This window comes from Thermobia domestica, chromosome 5, assembly GCF_964235325.1.
Source record: "Thermobia domestica chromosome 5, izTheDome1.hap1.1, whole genome shotgun sequence".
Taxonomy (NCBI): Eukaryota; Metazoa; Arthropoda; class Insecta; order Zygentoma; family Lepismatidae; genus Thermobia; species Thermobia domestica.
In genome coordinates this window covers 246,965,315-246,990,930 of record NC_137458.1, presented here as the reverse complement: position 1 = coordinate 246,990,930, position 25,616 = coordinate 246,965,315, and the positions used below count along the sequence as shown (strand labels likewise).

Sequence of the window (25,616 nt, the reverse complement as noted above, 5' to 3'; positions counted from 1 at the left end):
AGCTTTGGAAGAGGGTAATCACTGCAATGATTGATTCAATCCTGTCCTGTTCAAGAGAATTCAAAGAAAAGACATGGGAGCTCCTTCATTGCTAAGCGCTTAGCGTACGCGCCTTTGGCGTAGGAGACCCGGGTTTGATTCCCGGCGGGAGTTCATGTGGTTCGCATTCCACGTTAGTCAGTAGGTCCCGTCTCATATAGCCTCGCTGCTGAAAGGGACGTTCAACTCAAAATCAACTCAACAAGAAAAGGCATGGATCCAAATACTAACCTTTCTCATTCCATTTTTTAAATTTAATAATGTCATCTGCAGTTATTGCTGAAACTTTCGTTTATGAAATATAAACAGTATTATAATAGAAGTTTACGGAAAATTTCGTCCGAACAAAACGGACCCTAACCGTAAATTTACTCCCTTTTTTCCTCATAAGCAATGACGTACGTCATTTTTTTTTTTTTTTTTTTTTTTTATGGAAACATTTATTTATGAGATATGAACAAAAACTCCCGAGAAGAACTTATCCCTAACAGTAAACCACCCCTTCTGTATTTTCCCAAGAATGAATTAGAGATGTGGATGAAATATTGATTTATGAAAAATAAATAAAATCGTTAAAACCGTTGCCAGCATATTCTAAGAAAAAATCTTAAAAATATAATACACATTGAGGGTTTGCTTCTTTTTTCTAAATTCTTAAATCATGTGGATTAAACCTAATCACAAATCTTTGAGCAGTAAATTGAACTATAGTAACAACCCGAAGTCGCGTAAGTTGGAATGTAACTTTGCATATAAATACGTATAAATTTTATTTAATTGGGACTAAGGACTAACGAAAACACTAGTTCAGAAGAAATATACTTAATAAATTTCAATTCTTTTAGTACATATTAATCCAAAACATTCTAAACAAATATAGAGCGTAGTAAGCAATCATAACAAATAGAGAAACTTTTGTTTTTTCTATTCTTTATGTAACAATGGAAATGAGTTACGTAAAAGTTATTTCCAGTTGGCACGAAATACATCCAATGCGTATCCAAGTAAGGGGAACATTATAGATAGAGGGTGGGAGAATGCCAAAAAAAAAAAAAAAAAAAAAAAAATCAAGAACTGCGTAATTCCCACTTCACGTAAGTCGGTACATTACTGTATACATTTACTATATTAAGGAATGCTCTTTTTTAACCACTATTCCAAGAATCTTTACTCTGTAGGAGTAATTCACATTCTATTGTTAATTCTAACTTCGAGAGAACAAAAAATGGACAAGGAAGATAAAAGCCAAATAATATGAAGCACAGTTTTCTTCGTCATAGAGATGAACCAATTCTCTATAAGAAAACAGGGAAAGTTTGCATTTTTACTAGTAACTATACAAGAGATCTTACCATCCAAGGAGAAGTTCTAGCTGTCCTCACTGGTATGCCACCTATAGCAGCGCCAAGAATTTGAGGTTGTGGAAATATAATTTTACCATTTTCCTCGTCAAGTTGCCCACATTCTGCAGGATAAATAAATAAACGAATAATGTTTCAATTATATACAGGGTGTTTCATAAAGAACAACCCGATTTACGTTTTCACTTTTAATGAGAACCAAGGAAGAAAATAGAAGAAAATGCAGAATACTCACAAAGTAGCAAAGGTTTAGCACTGTGATTAAATGTATTCTATGTGTTTACCATCATCAGCACGGATAATATTCAGATGAGAGCCCTTGCACAAACATCTCGTTTCCTCAAACTGTTTACGCCACGTCTAGTATTCTTTGGCAACGGCGGGACAAGTCCAAAACGCCGACGAAAGGCTACCTCAACGCAAAATGCCTTTTGTTGACTGGAAGCTATCTTCTCAACTGACTGCGTTCATGACTGCTTTTTCAGCTTTCCACAAGTCGAGAGCTATCTCGTGACGATTTCCTGAAACTTTGATACATTGTGAGTATTCTGATCTTTGTTCCATTTTTCCTTGGTTTTCATTAAACGTTAACAAAGTGTGAAATGGAGGCATTCTTTCTTAATATCGTATATAATATTAAAAATGCTGCTTTTATAAGATTTTTTCAGTTTTATTCTCCTTGGGTATTGAAATAGAAGAGACTTGTTCTTTAAATGCATGGGTAGAAAGTGTTTGGTTGAGTATCACTAGTGACGATATGATCTTGTTTCGTTTTCTTTATGTGTAAGATTGCATTATATAGGATGGGCCATAAGTCACACAAATGCATTTGAAAGGTTGGGTCCAGGAACATTTTACCGGGACATTTCTGTCATTGTAGATCCCAAGCCATGGGATAAAATTAAAGAATACAAAAGATATCATATTATACAAGTCTTAAGATTGAGACTTCATACAGAACTGTCCCCGGCGATACTTTACAAGATTCATTTAAGAGATACCCCTCTTTGTTGGTGCAATGAGGCAAATCGTGACATGAAGCACATAATTTTTCAATGAAAATAAGTACAAAATCCAGAAAATACGATATTACATAATATCCAAGAACAAAGTCCGCATTCAATCTAATATATATATATATATATATATATATATATAATGAAGAACTAAACAAAAATTTAATTATGTATTTTGCAATATAACATAATTTTATGAGACAAAGAAAGGAAAAGTAAAAAATGTAACAAATAAAATAAAATAAAATACAAAAGAAAGTCCTTGGTAATAAAAAACAAGAAAAAAGAAAACTACAAAAAAGGAAACAAAAAATATAGCAGTATACCGGAAGGTAGAATGAAAAAGCAAAGAAAGGGAAGGAAATAAATTTAGTGCAAATACCGACACAATCTTAGTTCTGCACCAGAATAAAAGCTTTTCTATTTCTAAAAAAGAATTGGGTCGATTTAAATACATAATGTGGAAAAGTCAGTCTTATTTGATGTGTACTTACTTTGTGGTCGAGTGTTCGGAGGAGGACAGCATACGTGAGGTGTGAGACCATCCCACTTGCAGTATTGTCTGTTGGCTCTGGGGATAAGAGCTGGGCAGTCCTTAGCAGACATACAAGTCCATTGCTTCCCTCTCTCTGTAGGACATTTGATTAATCTTATGGCACTAGAAGGAGCGAATACATTCCTCTGATTGGCAGCAGGAAGAACTGGAAACAGGGAAATAATGATTAGATAGTTCTGAAAACTGACACAAATGAACCTCCTGAATCGCTTCAATAGGTTACGAGGCAATAACTCAAAGGGTTCGTCACAGCAAATACAAAAGCATTCCACTGGATCTTCTGTAAAAAGCAAACATATTACAATTTCCAGATTTTGGTACGAATAATTGATTATAAAATCTAGTATCATAGTTTAAATTCGAGGATTGAATACTATCATATTCTATTCCAGCCAAATATCAGGTCGCTTTATTATGCAACATCTCTCGAAACAAAATAATGATAAGCATATTGAAAAGAATATTTATGTTTAATTTTCTAAATACTGGCTTCCTATCATCTCAGTATTATAGGGCGATAAATCAGGAAGTAAAGACAACTATGAATTAAAGCAACGTGTAGGCGCTGACATATGTGTGCATCGGGCCGCAGTGATTCAGTGGTAAAGTGTTCACCTCTGGTACGTGAGGTCCTTGATTTGATTGCAGCTCGCGTCAAGTGGTCTCTCTAGTGGACGAACACCGTACGCGTGGGTTTTCTCGGGATTCTCCTCTTTCCTCATACTTTCTTCATTTCGTTCATTATTATCATCATCGTCTCCTCTAGCCTCCGAGCATAAACATAGTGTGTTAAAAAAAAACAAAAACAGTGTGCGTATGAAATGATGGGATACCTAGCCCATGTAACATTCCATCATTCAGCGAATGGCAGAAAGCAACATCAGACATATAAATACTCCACCCAGCGATTGCATTATCAAGAAACAACACACCATAGTATACTTTGTGTAGGTTAAACTTGCAGAAGTCCATCGCTGGATGTTGGCGTAATATGGAGCACGCATCATAAATTAACGAAAGGTGTATAAGTAGATAGAAGGTTTAAAAATGGGAAGAATTAGTGTAATGACAGAAAGGCAATCTGGTTCTCCATCAACATCGCGTACGGAAGAAGATATCCATAGGACTCAACGAAACGCTACCCTATCGCAGGTTCAGCTCGGATGGTAACGTCCAGCATGCGGTGCAGAAATGTCTTCGTGAGCTGGAAGGGACGGAAACACTCGTTGAGCGATACCAGAGTTGCATCGCCATGCAGGAGGATTATGTCGAATAGGGACATAAACATTTGTTCATCAATGGAAATGAAGTTGTTGTATTGAAATTGTCTTTACTTTTATTTATCCTCGTAGATACATTGTATTCAATTCACGGACAACTGTGACAAAATGACTATACCCATATACTGACGTATATACGTCTTTTGTGTTTGTGTTTGTGTTTGTGTGTGTGTGTGTGTGTGTGTGTGTGTGCATGCGTGCGTGCGTGACCATTTGAATATAATTACCAATATTCTATTGATAATAGCTTTGAAGAAATATGGATCAACTGGAGTGAAGTTTTCAATAACTTACATATCTATGTCCAAGAAAACTGTACTCAAATTGATGCATTCCTTTCAAAGTCATTTATATCAAATGTATAGAGAAAATATACGCACTTGGCTTACAACTGTACAGTACTTCAACTATGGTAGTAGCAGTTGATATACAAACATCAATGCGAAGATACGCTACAAAGATGAGTCATAAGTCTTGCAATATTTCCACAATACAAAAAACAAACACAAACTGCAAACACAAGGTCAAACTGACCCGAAAGGTAGTGTGAGAAGCAAACTGTTTAATACAGAAGCCCCCATTCAGTCAGTGCTTTCAATCAGTTTTAGTGGAAGTGACAATGAGTGCTCAAGAACGTCTAATACGTAAACTGTTACTGTATGAGTTCGAACCCAGGTTCGAGACCAAGTATTGCGGCAGCAACTCAAAACGCTTGTCATGCAAAAGGAGAAGGTGCAATGAACTACAGCACAATAACCAGTTGGTTCCAGAAATTTCGTGCCAGTTTTAAAAATGACGACATTCAGATAAGATCCGGCTGCCCTAGGATAACAAATTTTGAGGTCATACGACACGATCAAACCAACACAGCATGTCCTAGATCACCGTATTGCATCACCTTCATGAACTTAAAAAAAAAAAAAAAAAAAAAAAATCAGGAGCTGCACCATTGTGCTCTGAGTTGATGGCAGCTTAGGCCCGGAGGAGAGTGCTGACAACTGCTACAAAATTTCCGTTATGTGAGCTTCCTGAAACGGCTTGTCACATGCGATGAAAAATGGGTATTTTTCCGAAATTAGAATGTGCAAAATCAGTAGTTGAGCAAGAGCCAATTTCCAGAACCAGTAGTCAACAGGGCCGTTTTGAGCATAAAGTTATGATCTGTGTTTGGTGGAACTACGAAGAGATAGTTCACTTCATATTCGCTCTTAACGGTCATACCATCAATCCCGGCCTTTATTCCGAACAGTTAAAGCGAATGTATGCTTCACTACGCCAAAAAATATCCTGCATTGATGAACCGAAAATGCTCCCTGCCGCAACAGGATAATGCAACAGAATGAAAGTTACTTTTTAAATTATACTTCGAACTAGATCAAATTGCTTCGAACTAGATACAAATTTTAAAAAAAAACAGTCATAAAGGGGCTGGTAAGAAGTTTGTACCGATCACCGGCTTTAATAATAATAATAATAATAATAAAACGCCAATATTTCCGGTCAGGCCGGTGAAAAGCAGGCCAGTTGGCAACTTTATTGTAGACAGTCCAATATGAGGGGCTATACTTGAAGTGTAAATCTGCTTTGATTGTACTGTAATAAACACAGGTATGTTGTGTACCAGAATGTTACAAGACTGATGACTAACCCTTGTAATTTTTCATTTTCGTAAAGCCCTAGCAAAGCAGAGCGGCACTCTTAGTAACGAAGAATTTCTCCATCCTACTATATAAATTATTTTCAAAACAGTTGTTCATGATTATCCCGGCAGAGCTCTCCTCATCGAGATACCATTATACAGCATAATAAAGGAATAAGCATTTGAATAATCTACTACAAATATATTACCTTTATTTAAAATTATTAACATATAAATAGTAAATTAGAGCTTGATCTTGATTCTAATGAATAAGAATTTGTGAATATCTTAATAAAACTTGACCAAGATATGTTTATCTTATTATTAATCTGTGTTACGTTTCGGCAATACATCATTGCCTTCATCACACACCTCTATATGTTGTGAATATCATTTAAAAGAGAAATGCCAGACTTCAAGCAAAGGCTGAAACCATTTCTTTTTTTGCTTAACATTAAAAATACTCTTTTACTCTATTAAATACATAAATCAGATATTTACTTTACATTGAAATAAAATTAGTATGTATAGCTACTGTATTATAACACTAAGAACAATTCATTGCATGACTTTCCTGGCCTTCAACATGAGAAAGGCGTTTGATTACAGTTTGAGTCTTAATGCTTAGCAGTGTCATATTAGATAAAACACATATTTGTTGCCATATGCGGAAGTATGGAGCGGAATAGGAAAGCAGAGTTAGCAGAGCACCTCCTAACTCTCACTTGTATGATGCAACTGACGTCGAGAGACTTTCTATCTACTGTAGGCTGCTAAGGATTGTAGAGTATCATAGTTTGTTACTATATGTGCATACCATGGGTGGGTTCTGTGCGAATTTTAACTGTATAATTGATAGCATAGTTTTTAGAAGTAATATAAATGTTTAGACTACTGGATGAATTTGAATACAGTTTTCTTGACGCAGAAAACAAAATTTACTTCCAAGATATTGGTAAAAGTGGAGAGAGAGCACTTTTGCTAGGTACTATTCAATGATAATAAAGCTCCTGGTAGGAATGCACCAGCACCCTCAATCCTAATCATACCATAAATGAGTATTATCAAGATATAGGGTTCTGTACTCGAATTGAATTAACATATAAGAAAACACATAGGGATCATTTATTCTTCTGCTCGCGACTATGATTCTCCTTGTTACTGTAGTATAATCCTTCTAAATGCAAATGCAAAGCATTTTCAAACGTCCTTATCATCTCAACTTTTCCTAATCACAAAACTGTATTCAAAAAACGCTATAAGCTTTGGCAAAAGACACAAACACATATGCACATATATTTTATATCAGTGTTAATATTTTAAGTCCTATAGGTGTTATTCGATATCCTCCACACTGGGATACAACTCCCTGTGAATTCTTCATATGACGACGTCGACTCTAGCAATCCACCAAAAGTTAGTGAATATGTCAAAATATACGTAAAAATATTAGATATATTGATGGTTCTAGTTACCAACAATACAAATTGACGGGAACCAAATATCATTCATAGCCCATGTCTTTTGGTAGAAAAATATACAGTAATACTTTGAATAATGTTGTTGGAGAGGATTTAATAATATCAGAATCCCATGCAACGTAAAAGGAACCTGCAATATTTATACTGTATTATTTTTAAAGAAAGCATTGTTTTGTCATAGCTAAGACGTGTATTTGGTACTTCTGAGATTAACCCTTATAAAATGTAAAAAGCATTTTCCCATTTTGTGTGCAGATATTCATCTTTTTTATTATATAATAAATAATTATAGTAAACAGGAAATAAAACATAATGATAATTTATTAGAATAAGGTTTGGATTTCCTCGATTTTTATGTGTAATTCCAGTTTGGATTCCTAGTACTTCGATATCTATCTCATAAATACATAAAAAAAATAATAATAACAATGAATTCAGACGTTATTATGTGTCAAATGTAGAACTGGCTTTTACTAACAAATTGATTGGGATAAAATTTAAAAAATAATGGTTAAGTATATCGGTGTGTAAAGCCTAAAATACATTAGTCGATCTAACGAAACTTTTTACTGCTTAATTTAGTATGTATTAGAAATAAAAAAAAATAAGAAGTTAATATTCATCAATATTGTGACAAGTATTTTAATTGGCATAAGTCTTTAGGGGAAGTGTTAAATGCATATTTTTAATATTATTATTATTAAACTATAGAACATGTCTATTAAGTGTGAATTTTATAAGAACTTAGATTAATTTTCATATAATTGTTTTATCCTCTACATACGTATATAGAGACGATAATAGTCGGATCTTAAACACGATTGCATTTAATTCTGTGAACTTCATAATATATTGTAACCATTAGCTTTCTAAGATAATTCTGTGATGTGATAATATCTTAATGACAAATATACCAGATAACTTTTCCCTATGTCGATAAATAAAATCTACTTGAATAAGTAGAACATATCATGTATAAGATATATTAAGTATGAAGATACATATTTGGAACTAACAACATACAAGTTACAAAGTAGATTATTTATCTACACATTAGAATTTCACATTTTACTGGTTAGAATTCTACTGTCAGATGTATTAAACGACACACAATAAGTAATCTACTTGTCTCAGACACCATACACTAACTAGATGGTCTACTCAACAACATGTACTCCAGATGGTTATACAGGTACTTACATCGGAGATCTGCAGTTAATTCACTTGTGTCTGGTGTAGGGGAAGGCCTTGGTTGCTTCCCTGAAAACATCACGTGAATTAAGAACAAGGTAAGAAGACATGTCATAGATTGATTAAGATTAATTACTGATAAAATTATTATTATTATTATTATTATTATTATTATTATTATTATTATTATTATTATTATTATTATTATTATTATTATCTGATAGTCTGTTCTTCGCACGGGAAGAATAACTTTATGCAAAATATTTGAATTCCTTTTTTCCTTACGATACGTATTTAAATTGTGTTTTTCAATCAAAGTGATTATTTAAAAAACAGTTCTAGCCAAGTGTAAGCTATGTCGCAAAATTCATTTTCAACTGTTCAGCCGTTTTCTCATGAAAAGGTGGCATACATAAGTCGGAAATATAAAAACTTCCCCCTTCCTTCTCTTAGAAACGGAGATATGGAAAACACTGGAACACGTATTCGCTTATTTTTAGTAAATTTGTGTTCTTCTTCCTAACTTTATGGCCTCATCTCCCTAACTAGATTTTACGTACAGTTTGAAACCCCTTGGCCTCTCGTTAGCATATGTATTCGAAGTAACATGTTAAAAAAATATTTCAAATTGTTCAGCCGTTTTTCCGCGATTATCTAAGATATCATCGATTTCATTTTTATTTATAAAGAATTATAATTATTATTTATTCCAAGTCCTGTTTGTGACTTTTGGAAAAATAAATTAGCACAGTTAGCAGCAGAAAAGTTCTCAGCTCGATCCCCTTTCTAAAATATTATCATAAACTTTAATTTACGTAATGTAAAGCATGTTATTTCATGGGACAGTGTATCAAGTTACAGGATCATACACCTTTTTTTTAAAAAAAAAAAATGATTTAGATCATTGAAGAAACTACAGCAGGGAAGAATGCATGAAGAACTCTCAAGTATTGAACTAAGTAGCATCTTGAAGTTCTGTTTTCATGTGTGAAGGAAGCTCACGAAGAAAATCATGAATATTTGTATATGATTGAGAAATGGGGAAATCACTGTTTATCATTCTCAACAGTGAAGAAAATGGTGTATCAACTTTCAGTGTGAAGATTATTTGACAAAATGATGTTCTAAGATTTCAGTTTGCTAAAAGTATTGTAATAGCTCATGATAGATATTGTAAGAACTGGAAGGCAAATAACAGCTAGTTTCAACTCCTGTAATGATTGTTATTTGTCTTATAATCTTTTAAAAGAAAATCATCAAATTTTATCCAAAATGACTAGTAAGAATCTATAGATATCGAAATGAATGTGTTCGATTCATATTTCACTATCAGTTAGATATGAATGCACTTTCAACCGAAGTGGGTACAGAAATATTTGAATAGTGATGAAAAACACACTTCCCAGTTAATTTTGAATTAAAAAAAAATAAAATAAAGAATAAACAAGTGATTTCCGTTTCACACTGTGAGATCTGCCGGTTGCAATAGGTGAATATATTTGGATCGGAGATACAACCCGTTCTTGAGACACTGAATAAATGTGAGAAAAGAATTTATCAGTACCTGTTACTGTATTCATTCTAAGGGAATTAGGAATGGAACCGGAAGTTGTAGTAGATTTCTACTGATTCTGGTTTTTCTAGAAATATAAAAGTGATGACACTGAATCCATATCGAAAAAACAGCTTTTCAGTATCTCTTACTGCTGATTTTGTAACCTTTTATTTGGCACTGTTACTTACAAGCAACATCGCATTCTATTGCGTTATCCGCACGAATTAAAACTTTAGTGATAATTTAATTGGCATTATTGCTTTCATACAATATTCATATACATGATTTGCGAGTCGCTTGTTTAGAGATTTCTAATCTTCGTCAACAGGGGACAGTCAAATTTAGCGTTGTAGAAGCTTTATCTCCTGCATTCCACGAAAGTTCTTTTCTTATTTTTCTTATTTGTGGTTTCTTGCTCCGTAGGAAGATATTTCAAGGAAACTGCTGCTAATTACTGAAAATATTCTTATGATATTTGATCATAATCGAGCAATGCTGCTCAGTAGCAACATATAAGACCTATTTTATGGCAATGTTGCTTTGAAATAAGCATCCTGTATTTTGTAACCAAAATACAAGAATACTTTAAAAACTACGAAATTATGATCAGGAAGACATGGTTCAACCATAAAAACAAGCTAAATATTTTAATGGCAATGCTATCAATGCTTGCCAATTAAAGGGTTAAAAATGACAATTAATATTGAAACTGGCAATCGTAGGTTACTACAAAAGAAACTTCTAGTTTGAATAGATCGATAGAGGTGAAGATGAAACCTGTTCTTGGAATGCAAAATCCATGCCAACAAATCATTTTTCGCTTTCTCTCATATGTTTCGTTCTATGAACATCAATTTTGAAACTAGAAGTGCTTATCGATTTCTTCAACTTTAATTTTAGTAGAGAGATAAAGATGACAATACAACCAACTCTTCGGATAGAGGATTCACTCCAGCCATCTATTATTGTTTTTACACTTCCAAACTGTGTTTTGCCTAACAATTTGAAGTTCTATTGAACAGCTATGTTCCTGTCGACAGGTATCAAAACAAAGACAGCAAATGATATAGAGATGTTTTCCTGAAATAGATTTAGCGTCCAAAGAATGGTTTCATCTCCTCCATTGATCAACTATTTAAACCGGAAGTGGTAGAAATCAATAATTTCTCGTTTCAATGTTGATCACTATAGAGCAAAAACGACAATGAGTAGCGAGAAGCAGTTTTCTTTGGGGAGGAGGGGAGGGAATCTATTCAATGTTACAAAAATAAATTCCAATCAAATACTTTTTTTCTGCTAAAACCGGAAGTAGTAGAAATGTACTACTACTTTTGGTTTCAATATCGACAACTGTAGAGCAAAATAATAGACAGTGAGAAGTAGTTATTTTGATGGATTTAGTACCTCAAGAATGGATTCTATATCCAAATCCATTGTAACCGGAAATAGGATAAATCAACTATCACTTTCAATTTCACTAGTCATCTCCATCGAGTAAAAATGATAAGATTATATAGCAAACTATGTTTATATTAATTCAGCATCCCATAGTAACAGTAATCTCGACCTTTATCCCCCCTATTCAAACCGAAAGTGGTGGAAAACTACAAAGTAAGATAAGGTTATTTGGAACTCTACCTTAGTTTCACAATGTGAATCGAAACTCACTTGTTTCATGGGTGATCAACATTGAAATCAACAAATAATCAATTCCCATTGCTTCTGGTTTGAATAGAAGTTTAAGAAAGGAGATGAAGTGTATTTTTAGGACATTCAATTCATATCAAAAGACCGTTTCTTGCTGTCTCTTTTACTGCTTTTTCTCTGCTACCTGTCAATAGATGGACTGACAGATTATTTCTATAGCTTTAATAGCAAATTAAAGAAGGAGTTGAAATAGAAAGTGCAACGAAAGCTGTGCAAAGATATTCTGTGTCTACAGGATAATGCTTCCTCAATTTCTCATATTCGTGTATGGATTTTTTTTTTTTTTTTTTTTTTAATATTCGTTGCTTGTTTTATTCATTTTCATGCTCCTGTTCTGCTTCAATAAGATTATAAATTTTCGGTAGAAATGCTTCAATTTTGGTGCCATTCTTTAGGATTTTAATACAATTCATGTTCACTAAAATGCAATTATTTAATTATTCATATTACGTTGTTTATTTAATAATTCGGTTGAAATGGCATATCAGTTTCTTATTTTAGTCCATTCAATATTAAAACAGAAATCAGGTACCGGTACTAACAACACTATATTCTTTAAAAAGTAGGCTATAACATACTAGAACTGATTATGATAAAACGAGAACAGAATTTTTAAGTCTAATGATTTATATTAAATATTTTAATGTTCAGTTTTTGGTTTCCCATTGTTTAATATAGATTTTAACGTAAAGGCTTACATTATATTAATACGGAATATTAATTTAAATGTGAATATTCATTAGATACTTTTAAATAGATTAATTTCACATCTTAATTCAATATACTCAGTCACCACTTGCAAATTAATATGTTGTCCCCGTGATTAGATCTATTAACAAATTAAAGATAAATTGAACGTAACAGTGAAATGAATTTTAAAGGTTCATGGCTCCAACACTATGGGACCTGCCATAGTCGGGTCAAGACTTCACTTAGGAACTAGTATGTGCCCTATCCAAATATCCAAGCTTCAAAATCATGTGGTACTTCCGCAACAATTTTTATAGAGGTAGTTGGTGAGTACTTCAAATGATATTCCCGCAGCCAAACTCCCTCTATAAAAATTATTGCGTGAGCGTGAGTACCTTGGGATTCTGAAACATGTACTTTTGGATAGGGCACATATTAGTTCCTAAGTAAAGTCTTGATCCGACTATGATAGGTCCCATAGTTTTGAAGCTATGGATCTTTAAAGCTCATTTTTTTTTCATGTTTTCAGCAGCCTGTAACTCAACTCCGAAAGCAAGCATTTGTACACCCAGGTTGGTCTATACTTTTTTGTCTTATCTTGGTGTCAGGAATTACTTCCCAAACATTGTCGGTGTTGTTTTGAAACACCCTATATACAGTAGCATATTTCAACAAAGTACCAGCTGCACAACAAAGTACCAGCTACAGAATTTAATATACAAACTACTTTAATATTCAGTTTCAAACTAGTAAAATATAACTATATGTGAGTATGTATGAGAGAGAAGGGGTTGAAGTAGCATGTGTGAATAATTTATATGCTATAATAATATATGACGTGTTATGGTTTAGCGTCCCTTTCACGAGCGACGGTATATAAGACGTGGACCCACAGCTTAACATGGGATCCGAACGACATGAGCTCCTGTCGGGAATAGAATCTGGGTCTTTCGCGCCAAAGACACATACACCAACCATATAACCACAAGAGAGCTCAATAATAAATGGAATACAGGGATAACTCATAAGTGTTGCAATATTCTGGTACATAACATACGTATATTTATTACAATATAATCAATAAAGGTTAACATCCTATGTTGGACTGTCTACATCCACCCTCCTGCCAGTTTCTTGATTCCACATCTTGTCCTTCGAGGTAAGAAGTCAGTTACCTGCTCTTGCTAGTTGGTGAAGCATCATGATTTCACAAAGTGCGCCATGGACCGAAACAGGTAGTAATCCGAAGGAGCAAGATCTGGACTATATGTCAGGTGTGACATAAGTTCGATGTCATTAAGTTACTGAAATTTTTGTTGCGTTTTTTGAGCCGAGTGTGATTTTGCGTTATCCTGTTGCAACAGGACAAGCTTTTGGTTTACCAATGCAGGATACTTTAGGCGTAGTGTAGCAGACATCCACTACAACTATTCAGAATAAAGGTCGCCATTGATGTTAAGACCGTTAGGAACATATGCGAAGTGAGTTATCCCCTCATAGTTCTACCACGCTTACGCTCGAAACAGCCCTATTTGACAACCTGTACTGGAAGTTGGCCCTTGCTTTACCACAGTTTTGCACATTCGGATTTCGAAACAAAAAATCATTTTACGTCACATGTGACATTTGTCTTGCAAGAAATGCATATCACATGAATTTTCCAGCAGTTGTCGGCACTTATCCACTCTCTTCTGTTCCTGAGCTGGGGTCAACTCATATAGCACAATGTGGCAGCTTCTAACGGCTTCCCTAAGTTCATGAAAATGATGTACTACAGTGAACTGGGAAATGTTGAGTTAGTTGACAATCATCGTATGCTTGTGAATGGATTTTCCTCACTGCCATGTTGTGTAACCTCAGAACCAGACATTTTTACAATCTGCACGAAGTTTCTGGAACCAACGAGTTGTTATGCTGTGATTCATTGTACCTATCCCTTTCTCGTGACAAATGTTTTGGGTTGCTGCCGCAATGTTATGTCCGAATTCGAACTAATAATATTTCATTATCGGACGTTGTTGAGCACTCATCGTCATTGTCACTAAAAATCGATTGAAAACACTAACGAAATAGCTGCCTCCGTGTTAAATAATCCGCTTTCACACTACCTTTTGGGTCAGCTGACGTTGTGTTTACGGCCGATCACAGCGTAGCTATATATGCGCCCACTGAGGTCTCTGACATGTAAAATTGGGGGGGAGGGGCATCAAGGAAAGTGATTATCTTCGATTCCATTTCTTATCTTTCTGCTTACCTTCACGAACTCCCAAAGTTATATCAAGAACTGTGTTATAATCGTTTCACAGCCTGAATATTATATTCCAAATAAATAGTTATTTATATGTTATTCTGTCTTCAGTAAATAAATCAAATTAGAATATTGAATATTTTGTACTTCAAAATATTGGGAAGACGCGTCCTCCTCGCCCCCCCCCCCCCCCGCCAGAGACGCCCGCGTATGCGCCTGCTGTTTGGGTTGTGGAAATAGTTATTGCAAGACCTACGATTTACTCCTGTATAAGTACAAATATACTTATTCTAGCCGTTATATTACCTTATATTATTACATCCGATGAACGTAAGCGAATACTGATTCCTAAAATGTAGAAAATGCTTATTATATGAATACATACAAATAGATTCTGTATATGTAAATCAGTGTGTGAAGGGTAAGGAATGAGAATTTCTACCTATCTTTCAAAGATAAAAGTATTTATGAAACCCTCAAATGAATGTCATTCGAATATTGATAAAGTCTACAGTGTCTCAGTCAGCGTTCAGGAGGCACGGTGGCTCAGTGGTAGAGCGTTCATCTTTGGTGATTGGGGTCCCTGGTTCGATCCCAGCTCGCGCCGTGTGGACTTTGTGGTGGACAAACACGGTGCTCGTGGATTTTCTCGGGGTTCTCCCGTTTCCTCCCACTTTCTTCATTCCACCATTTCATTCATTTCTTATAATCACCGTCTCCTTTAGCCTAACCGGCATAACCGTGGGACGTAAAACTCAAAGATTTCATTTCATTTTTTCAGTCAGCGTTTCAGTTTTTAGCACATACAGTGATACCACGGGTTAAGAACTTAATTCGTTTTTTGAGTCCGTTCGCGAACTGAAGCAATTTTTACCATTGAAATTAATGCAAACCAAATTCATACACTTGTTCATCCTAGAAACATCGTTTTCTGACTGGTTTATGGACTTACTTGTTGTACAATCCGCGGCAAAAAACCTGCAACATGAGCATATAAGTTTATTGTGAAATGACGAAGTCTTTTGCTCGAAAATAAGTGTGCACGGGAGGAGGCCGAGGTTTTTCCTGGCGTGATTCGTTGCACTTAGAGGTTTTTTTCATTCCCTGTGCTGTTAGGCGTAGTTTCACAATAAACTTACATCCTCATGTTGCAGGTTTTTTTGCCGCGGATTGTACAAGCATCATTTCAGAATTTATCACCGACATGAGTTTCATGTTTTTTTTTTTTTTAATTAGTATTTTAGTATACAATTGGTTAAAACACATATGTTTCCCAAACTCGGGAAGGGGTAAAATTCCCCCAAACAATGCCACTGGCTTGTGGCAAAATATGGAGTAATACTGTAAATATATATAGGGTATAACGTAGTCATTCCTGGCACAAGTAGATGGTAGAGGAGGAGGAGGAAGACTACTCCGAGTGAGAATTCTATTCCATAATAACACTGGGCAACTGTGTAGATGTTTCCTCTCTTGGTGATATTCTTAGTATTTTCCCTCTTGTTTGTACCCTGAAAAGCCGGAAACATGGTGCAAAGCCACGTATATATGTTCGTGTGCCGAAGCGTTGTTCAGAGTCCGTACAAAATTTGTTTGGGAATTGTGTTGATAGGCCGATTTGTTCATGATTAGAACTGTTTGTGACTGAGGTGCCCCTGTATGTTTGATGTATGACCTATTCAGTCGGTAGCAATCTGATTTCTTAATCCTTTTTATAGTTATATGATAGAACACCCATCTCTGGTGCTAGGTGACCCTGGTTCGATTATGGTTCATATAAATTTGTGGTGGACAACATCTTCTATTTCCTCCCACATTCTTATTTTATCAATTCTTTGGTAATTATTCTCGCTAATTAATCTACCGTCTCCTTTTGCATAATCATGAAACGTAAAACGAATATATTTTATTACCAGATGATGATGACAATTAATTAAAACTAAAATCCGAATTCCTTGAAGGCACACCCAAGGATTATAGTATCCCAGCCAGATGGTTTAAGTTGAATAACGTGTGGCATTCTATCTTTCTAGACCGGTATCCGTTACATCTTAGGTCAACTAACTTCTAACTTTATATACGATGTTGGGTCAACATAAACAAAAATAGAAATCGACTGGAACCACAAATATGACATGTATGCATGTTACTCAATGATCGAGCTTTCTTCCAGAAAATTTTGAACAAAATCAAAGTCTCAAGAGGTTGCATTAAGACACTATTTGCTGAAGAATGTGCCTTAGACAAGAGTGATACGTAATCCATATCAGCCCTGGAGATAGTTGGCCAGCTCCGAAAGAAATGGGTTAGGGGGTGAAATATGCCGGAAGGAAGCACGGGTAATGTTTCTAATACACGATAAGCTACAGCTCTCAAAGCTCATATAAAGTCAAAATTATACTGAAGGAGATATTAATAATTACTTTGTTAAAAATCTGGAGAAAATAAACCCTATGGATCTTCAGTGAATCTACTGAGTTCGGATATTTTCCCCTGCCTTTACCGGTATTTAGACGTGATATACCGGTACATAGTTTGTGAGTGCCATTTTACACCTACCTGGTTTATTATGTTCTTCATCATTTGATTTTTGTAAAAAAAAAAAATCAATATTAGAAGGAGAGTAGGGCTAAATCGTACGCGATTGACAAACTTCATCCGATTTTGACCAAATTTGGTATGATGATAGAACTTCACGAGCTTAGTACATAATGAGATATGCTGTGCATGTCATTGGTTTCTGAATTATTGGCTAACAAAGTTGGTTGAATTTAGTGAAAGGGTATTATACATGGTATATTATGGACAATATTTACCTGATCTTGACCAAACTTGGCATGAGAGTAAATTTCGTGTAGTTTAGTATGCACATAAAATATTATGGTACACATACCATTGGTTGCCCAGTTATTTGGTCATAAAATTTGGGTGTGAAAATAGTGAAATGAAAAAATCTCACTAAATGCTGATCGACAAAATCTATTTGATCTTGACCAAACTTCACATTGGTGGTAGACGTTGACGAGCTTTTTATATATTCAAACATAGTGTGAAATATTATGGTGTATAGATCTTTAATTTCCGAGTTATTGGCCATCGTATTTGGATTTAAACTCAATGAAATCAATAAATTTCACAGAAACACGATTCACGAACTTAGTACACGTATGAAGTATTATGGTATGTAGTCCTATGTTCCTGAGTTATTGGTCATCGAAGGTGTGGTGTGGATTTGAGTCCAAGCTCCGCCAAATAACTCAAGAACCAAAAGCCTTTACCCATGATACTTCACACACATATTAAGCTTATTAAAGTGTAGCAATGAGCACCAAACATCGGGTTTAGACTTAGGAAACCTATTACGGGAAGTAAGTGAAGTATATATTAGTAATCCAGATTTGCTAAAAGTCAATGAAGGATGATTTTTTTTCTTTAGGGAACTTTACTAGTACAAATAGATGGCGTTTGATAATTTCGAGGCTTTGGTGTGTTAAACTATAGCAACTTATAAGATTCTTTTACGAAACCGGTTCTTTTATGAAACGCTTTTTGGATTTTTTTTTTTATGTCGAAAGTTTTGTTTTCCTTGACGGTTCAATGGTCCTCTTCTGTGATGTAGCAATTCCAGCAGCACTGTTTACAAAGGACGGAGTGCAAAAAGTACTTAAACACATGGGTTTTTCCGTTTCCACTTTGCAGCTTTTAAAAGTCAAGGTAAGAAACCAAAGACAAACTACGTATTCTTCTACAAAACTTTCCTTTGTTGACAAAGAAAAGATATGAAGGGTGGAAGAACTACATGAAAATCTTAAAATGTTTGTGAATCAGCGACGTCATAATTGTTCTCAGTATCCTATTTTTATGTTTTTGTACAGTAAGAAAAATAATTTATGGACAAGCTCAATTCAGCTCTAATTTGTGTTTGTTAAGAATGTTGAATGCGCTTTTTATTTTATTTTATTTTTTTTAAATTTATTTGCCCATTGATTTATACGAGGAAGTATTATTCTATTTTCCTTGAAATGAACTAAAATTTTAAGGTTTTGATTTTGCTTATATTTTCAATTTGAATTGAGCTTTTGTATTTTACGTCCTTACGCAACATCAAGTTTAATGAAACACATGATAGGCCTATATTAACCTGAATTTCGAACCACGAAAGAACTAGATTACATTACAGTTGGCGGTGCACAGATAATCATGCAAGATAACCCATTCTCTATCACATTTTTCCCCTCAAAGAAAGCTGGATTAGAACTCTATTTAAATGCTCTTTCTTTGGTAAAAATAAAATAAAATAAAATAAAAATAATTTTCATTCTGTAAACTTAATACTACTGTTAACTAACGCTAACATACTATAACTTGAAAACATTAAAAAAAAGTCGTTCTCTTCGTATGACGTACCGTAAGAGGGGGTTACTTTGCACATCAGGGGTTACTTTGCACAAAATATGAAAAGAGTTTTACAGTCCTCTGTCGGCAAAAAACATGAACAGAGGAAGTTTCAACTGGCATCCTAAGATATAACGTCTAACTATATTTTGGCTATAATGTTTGCAGTTAACATCAGTTCTAATTACCGGGAGGGTTCATTGTTGTAGAGGTATGGAAAGCAGTCACTGTAAAGGCAGCCAAAATTTGAAAGATAGCACGTACAAGATTTTCCGTCAAAGTTAAGTCAGATTTCGTAGAATACTACTGTTTATAATGGGACTGATTCAATAATTGAAATCGAAATGTGAAACGTTTTAAAGTCATAAAAAAAGTAAAATTGGCAGAAGGCGGTTTCAGCCTCTACTCGAGGTTGCTTTGCACAGGTCCAAAACACCGCTTAGATAGGAAATTATTACTAGTGGAACCTCCTGCATTCTAAATTTAGGTAAATTTCCTATTTAGGAAGATATCGTAATGAATTTCTTGTTGTTGGAAAATAAATTATGAACAGTGGCGGATCCAGAAAAGCAGTTTGAGATAGGCTTCACTCACAAAGACCTCTTTTTTAAAGAAAGTACTAGACTTTTAAGGGGGGGGGGGCTTGCAGCTTACACGCATAGGAATTACTAACATTAGATTTTTTTTAAAGAAAGAAAACATGCAATTTGAGTGGGTTTCAGCCCGAAAGTCCCAAACCACGTAAATCTTCCACTAATTACGGTTGGGATGATATTCTTGGACATAAGGAATAACCAAGGCAAATCAGTTCACGGAGATTTTTTCTTCTGTTCCTGAGTTGGCATTTTTGTGGGACATACGCTAAACTATTAGAATGCGGTTCCTGTGCCGGTACTAAAAAATACATAATTTTCTTTACAAATATCGATAATTCAAACTAAGTACTGATACCGGTACCATCATTCTAATATCAATATTTGTAAACTGCATGCAGTTTTGTGTAGAAAGTAAAATGTATAAATACTGAATGCAAAACATTGCACAGAAACGTTATGTTCGTACGTTGAACATACCTTTTTGTATGTTGTGCAAAGTAGCCCCAGCTATGGGGTTACTTTGCACCAAAGTTTATATTTCAATAACTATGGTTATACTCAGCGTTGCCAACCTCGGAGAACAAAATTATCGATTTTCGTCCTTAAAATTATCGTATATTACAAAAGATTATCGTATATTCGTTATAGGCGTGATAATTGTATAAACAAGTATAATACTACTAATAACAGCAATAATATATAATCAACTTGATAATAGTATACGTGAAATACTCGTCACTTCCCGAGAACGCACGAAGTGCTGTGTTTTACTAGTAATCTTCAGTTTCGAACTCAACATCGGAGTCACTATCTTTATCATACCTAATTACGCAAAGTAATTACGCGATACGTAATTTCACTTGCCACAGAACGATTCTAACTTCTTTGTTTTTCACATCCAAACAAAGGCGCTAACATTCACGTGATCGAATAATAGAGCCATCTATCATGAACAAATATTGCCACCTCCACGTAAATGTGATGAATGCAGGGTTACCAATTCTCAAATCGTTATTGATTTATTTTGGCGAGAATGACTGTTAAAAATGTGAGTTTTATAATTCTTTATTGCACACCTACAATTTATTTGCACATTCAAAAACTGCTAAAAAGTGTACGTTCTAAAATTATCGTATATTCACCTATTATCGCAAGAGCATTATCTTATATCGTATTAAGGCTTAAATTATCGTATATCACGATAAATTATTGTATGGTTGGCAACCCTGGTTATACTGAATGTTTACTAATGAACGTGCACTACAGTTTTCCTTATATATCTAGCTATTATATGTTTAAAATACAGTGTTCTAAATCATTACGTTTGTAAGTTACATGCGATTTTCTTTAAAATGGCTTAAATCTTGTGCAAAGTAACCCCGTCTCACGGTACTAATTGTTTATGAATTTCATGTAAGTGAAAGTGTTTTAGAGTTGAATATGAATACTTCCAAAAAAAAAAAAAGAAGAAGAAGAAGAAGAAGAAGAAGAAGAAGGTAAAATAAGGGAAGGACTATTCGAGAAGAGAGAGAAATTATAGTAGTCACGCAGAAGCAGGCTATCCTGAACTTTTGAAAAATGAGCATATCACGGCTTCGTACCTTTTCATGTAAGTTTTACTTTTTGTTAAAAATCTTGTAAAATCAGAATGTATTTTGAACACTTCTCATGGAGGTCTCTTGACAGGCCCATCTATAATCTTTGATATTTCATAAAGTAATTTAAACAGTCAAAAATTAATATTGACGAATAGCAATCTTTGAGTGCACACATATTCATTTTTGAATATGTCTGCTGTAATTTGTAATGTATTGTTTTATCAAGAAAAAAAATATAATGTAAGAAATGCATATCAACTTAAATTTTATTCTTTAACATTTAACCTTAATTTGCATAAACTATAAAAAGATTCTAGGCTACCGCTATAACTACCACATAAGTCAAAGTAGAAATTTATTTTAAGTATTCAATCTCCTTTATAATCTCTAGAATCGACACACTACGACGGAGGATTAGAAACTAATGGTTACAAGGCCGATATTTCTGGAGTTTCGTTTGTTACATAGAGGAACTAGCAACTGTTGACAGTTTCAGTCACCCGCCACCCATGGCGCTAATTATAGGTAAACACAAATGGCGACTCGTTTGAAAAATGGTCTCGCGAAGATGTTCGCTCAGTTATTCAATTTCTGTGGGCGAAACATGTAACCGCGGCTGAAATTCACCGGCAGCTAGTAGAAGTTTACAGAAGACTGTAATGTTTTGTCAGCGTGTAGCAGAAAAGCGTCAAAAGTTTGAGACTGGTAGAGGAAACGTCACCGACGCGAAGAGCAGTGGCCGACCCAGCCCGGCATCAACAGATTTGAACCACCTTCCCTACAGCCCGGACCTCGCTCCAAGCGACTTTCACCTGTTCCCGCACTTGAAGGGCGTCGCTTTGCTTCAGACGAGGAGGTGAAGCACTTCATGACAACGTCGCTGAACATGCAAGGACATGATTTTTACCAGGAGAGAATCTTCAAACGTATCCCATGATGCGATAAGTACCTCAACCGATAGGCAGACTATGTTGAAAAATAACCTAATGTATGTACCATCTGTTGGCTGTATTGGTTTTATGAAATAATATATATACACGCTTCGCCGCAGACTTTGTAATCTTACTTTCTGATCATCCGTCGTAATTAGATTTGGTCAGTGATGGATCTAGAAGGTAAAAACGGGTGAGGGGACAGCCAGAACTCAGACTATGATAGGAATATTATGAGTTTACTACAAACTTTCTAAAAATATAAATAATAATAATTTAAATTATTTTTGTTACTCAAAAAACTGGGGGATCTAGGGCCCCCGACCCGGACTAGATCCGCCACTGGATTTGGTTTATAAAATGTTAACATTAGACTCGGGCTCCCAGATGTCCCGGTTTAGCTGGTACAGTTCCGGATTTACATATGATATTTCGTACATGGCGTATCTGATATTTCAACAAGGAATAAGTCAGTAACTATGAGTATACCGTAAATTTTCATAGTGTGTCCCGGTTTTGTAGTCTAGAAATATGGGAACCCTATATATAGAGATTTGAAGAAGAAACCAGGATAGTAAAACTATTAACAACCACGTTCATTACAAAGAGAAAATAATGCTTCTGTCCATATAAATCAACTACTATTCGCGGCTGAGAAATCGATACAAAGTCCAAATTAATAACAAACTCTTGTCCCGTTTGCTCATACATTCAGAAACACACGTCTCGATCGACTACTTTCTTCTGGTATTCAATCCAACTCACCCCCTCCTCCACTTCTCCTGATCTAAAGCAGTGTGTGACGTATTCTATACTCTTTCATTCGTACAGATAAAACAGGAACCAGGTTAACACGTTTTATAGCTCTAAAACAATCTCTTTCATTCGTTTGTTGTGATAAACTACAGACAGAAATGAGTGTTATTCAATGATTAATATCATTTCTTGTCAGTAATAGCAAGCAAATGTTTCAGGGGCGTGATTTCGGCAAGACAGGAGGGTGTAATTCCTTCTTCTCTTGAGTTTGATAAATATATATTGTTTGATTAAATGTATAGTAATACAGTAGTAAAAAAGTGAAGCTTATATTGGAGCAGAATCTCCGCTTCTTTCCAGGCAAAGTCTGAAGTGAAGTTGTTTTCAACAACGAACTGTAGAGTTACTATAGCACATTGCTAGAGCGTTTACAATTGGTTTCAAGAGTAGGTTTGATTCCAAGCTATATGAGTTCATAGCGGACGACATTGAGAGAGAGAGATTCAAATATGGAGACAGAGAAGGATGATTTACGTATGCAAGTTTAGAATTGAATAAAAATGATCGGACAGCATCCGTATTATGATGAAAATTGTGATTTTGTGCAACAGAAGAAGGATGTTACGAACTGCAAGGATCACATTAGGCAGTTGTCGAATTAAGATGGATAACTTTTTTTTAGAGCATCAAATGATTGTAAAATGAGATAATTGTTTGCAATGAGCAGAACTTTGAGCAGTATATTTGACATTTTTGCCAGGAAAGAATAACGTAACATGTTCTGTTGTAATCGGTCACGAAAATAGTTTTGTAAGCCTATGAACTGTCTGACAACAGTTACATGAGCAGCAGTGCTGACACTTGTTGTTCTTATATCTTAGCAGCGGATGTTACCGAGTTTTCACAATCATTCAGCGGTCATTTGTCGAAAAGTCTCTATAACACCGCCCGGCAGAAAAACGACAACTGCTATCTAACTTTACGATGACGCGACGGCAGCCACTTCGGTGACTTTCCGCTTGGAGCCGAAAGCGGAACGATGCCGACAATCTTTTTTCCTTCACTTCGGCGGCTATCCGCTAAAAGGCGACAGTGGACCGATGATAGTTGGCGACACTTTGTATACGGAGAGGGTGCATAATGAACTTCCCCTAAAGTAAAAGTTTCTTACTACTGTGTTAATTAAGTTATATTTGATAGAACCGTCTGATAAAGTAGTGTCAAATACTTCGCGTTATTCTCTGTTAGATGAATGGTTAGTGTAAGGGACTTCTACGTGGATGGTCTTAGGCTCAAATTCCAACCATTCTTATTGATTTTTTTTTCTTTTAGCTATGCTGATACTGTGCATTCAAGAAGTTCAATTTTGAACTAAATGTAGTCACTGCTAATTTAAGCCGAAATTATTTTCAAATATGAGATTTGTTATTGCATGCTTTTCTTTAACTTGCGACATTTTAACTTTGTTACATGATCTTACAACCTTAATATAACTAATTTCCCTACGTCATACAATGAAGTTTTGCACAACAACGACAGTCGGGTGGTAATACAATATTCCATTGTTACTGTAATATATCTATACATCTTTAAAATTTTTGACTCAGAAAACGACGTACAGTGTACCGTACGATGTAACATGGACTCCTGGAGGAATTTCAAACTAATTTATTATACTTATAAATTACTATCTGAAAAATATACTGTGGGGGGTAAACTACTGAAACCATTCCTAGGAGGAGAAGGGGCGACATGTAAAAGTAATAGTATACAAAGCATATTAGTGTCGAATTCATAGTTTTCGGGGTCGCAAAGATGAATAGTGATACTGCTGATGCTTAAGTCCAAGTTAAGCCTTGGTTGGCATGGAGGTCAGAGTGGGAGGGCGACAAGCAAAACGAATCTAAAGCATCCTATATTTGTGTCGAATGCATAGTTTTCGCAGTCACTGACATAAATAGTGATATTCTAGACCAGTGGGTCTCAAACTTTGCGATAACGCGGACCCCCTGTGCATTCGGAAAGTGATCCGCGGACCCCCTTGCAATGCTATCTGAAATTTCACATGGTATTAAAAACTATACTGATTAGAATTACCACTGACAAGAAAAAGATCAAGAAAAATATTGCAATAAGTAATTTATTCTAAAGATACATGATTGTTTCCTGGTGAACGAAATTCCAATTGAAAATTCAGAAACTTAAAAGACTGAAAATCAATGTACTTTTTTATTTCCTTTTTTTTAAAAAAAGAAATTGCACTGAAATCCGGAATAAGTTTTGTCACCATTAATCTTAGATCCGATTCCACATTAAGACGATTTCACTTTCTATTCAGGCTTTAATACTGCAAAGAGCAGAAAAGGTATGTTCACATAAGTAAGTGGTAGGGAAAGGCATAAAATGTTGCAATGACTTTTTAGACAACTCTTCATACTCACAGGGCAGTAACTTAGTAAAGTAGGAAAACATTTAAATTTATAAACCTAGTATAATTTCTAATTGGTTTCTTTCTAGTAACTGAAAAAAAAATATACTTCTTGCAAAACAGCTGTGAGTTCCATTTTATTATAACA

The 25,616-nt window shown here is 34.9% G+C and overlaps 2 protein-coding genes across 3 annotated transcripts in view; one reads left to right on the top strand and one right to left on the bottom strand.

Moving 5' to 3' along the window:
• LOC145686527 (venom protease-like) overlaps positions 1-25,616 on the bottom strand; it is an 87,395-nt gene that overhangs the window by 28,293 nt on the left and 33,486 nt on the right. The window contains exons 2-4 of one of the 2 annotated variants that reach the window (XM_081759919.1): positions 8,573-8,632; positions 2,911-3,117; positions 1,392-1,504 (exon numbers count right to left, since the gene is read on the bottom strand). In XM_081759919.1, coding sequence (XP_081616045.1) covers positions 1,392-1,504; positions 2,911-3,117; positions 8,573-8,632 — 380 coding nt within the window. The remainder of the gene's footprint in view (positions 1-1,391; positions 1,505-2,910; positions 3,118-8,572; positions 8,633-25,616) is intronic. The other variant, XM_081759920.1, reaches the window with a different exon arrangement.
• Positions 1-25,616, top strand: part of LOC145686528 (TNF receptor-associated factor 4-like) — a 576,903-nt gene that overhangs the window by 547,808 nt on the left and 3,479 nt on the right. The gene's annotated exons all lie outside the window — the stretch shown is intronic.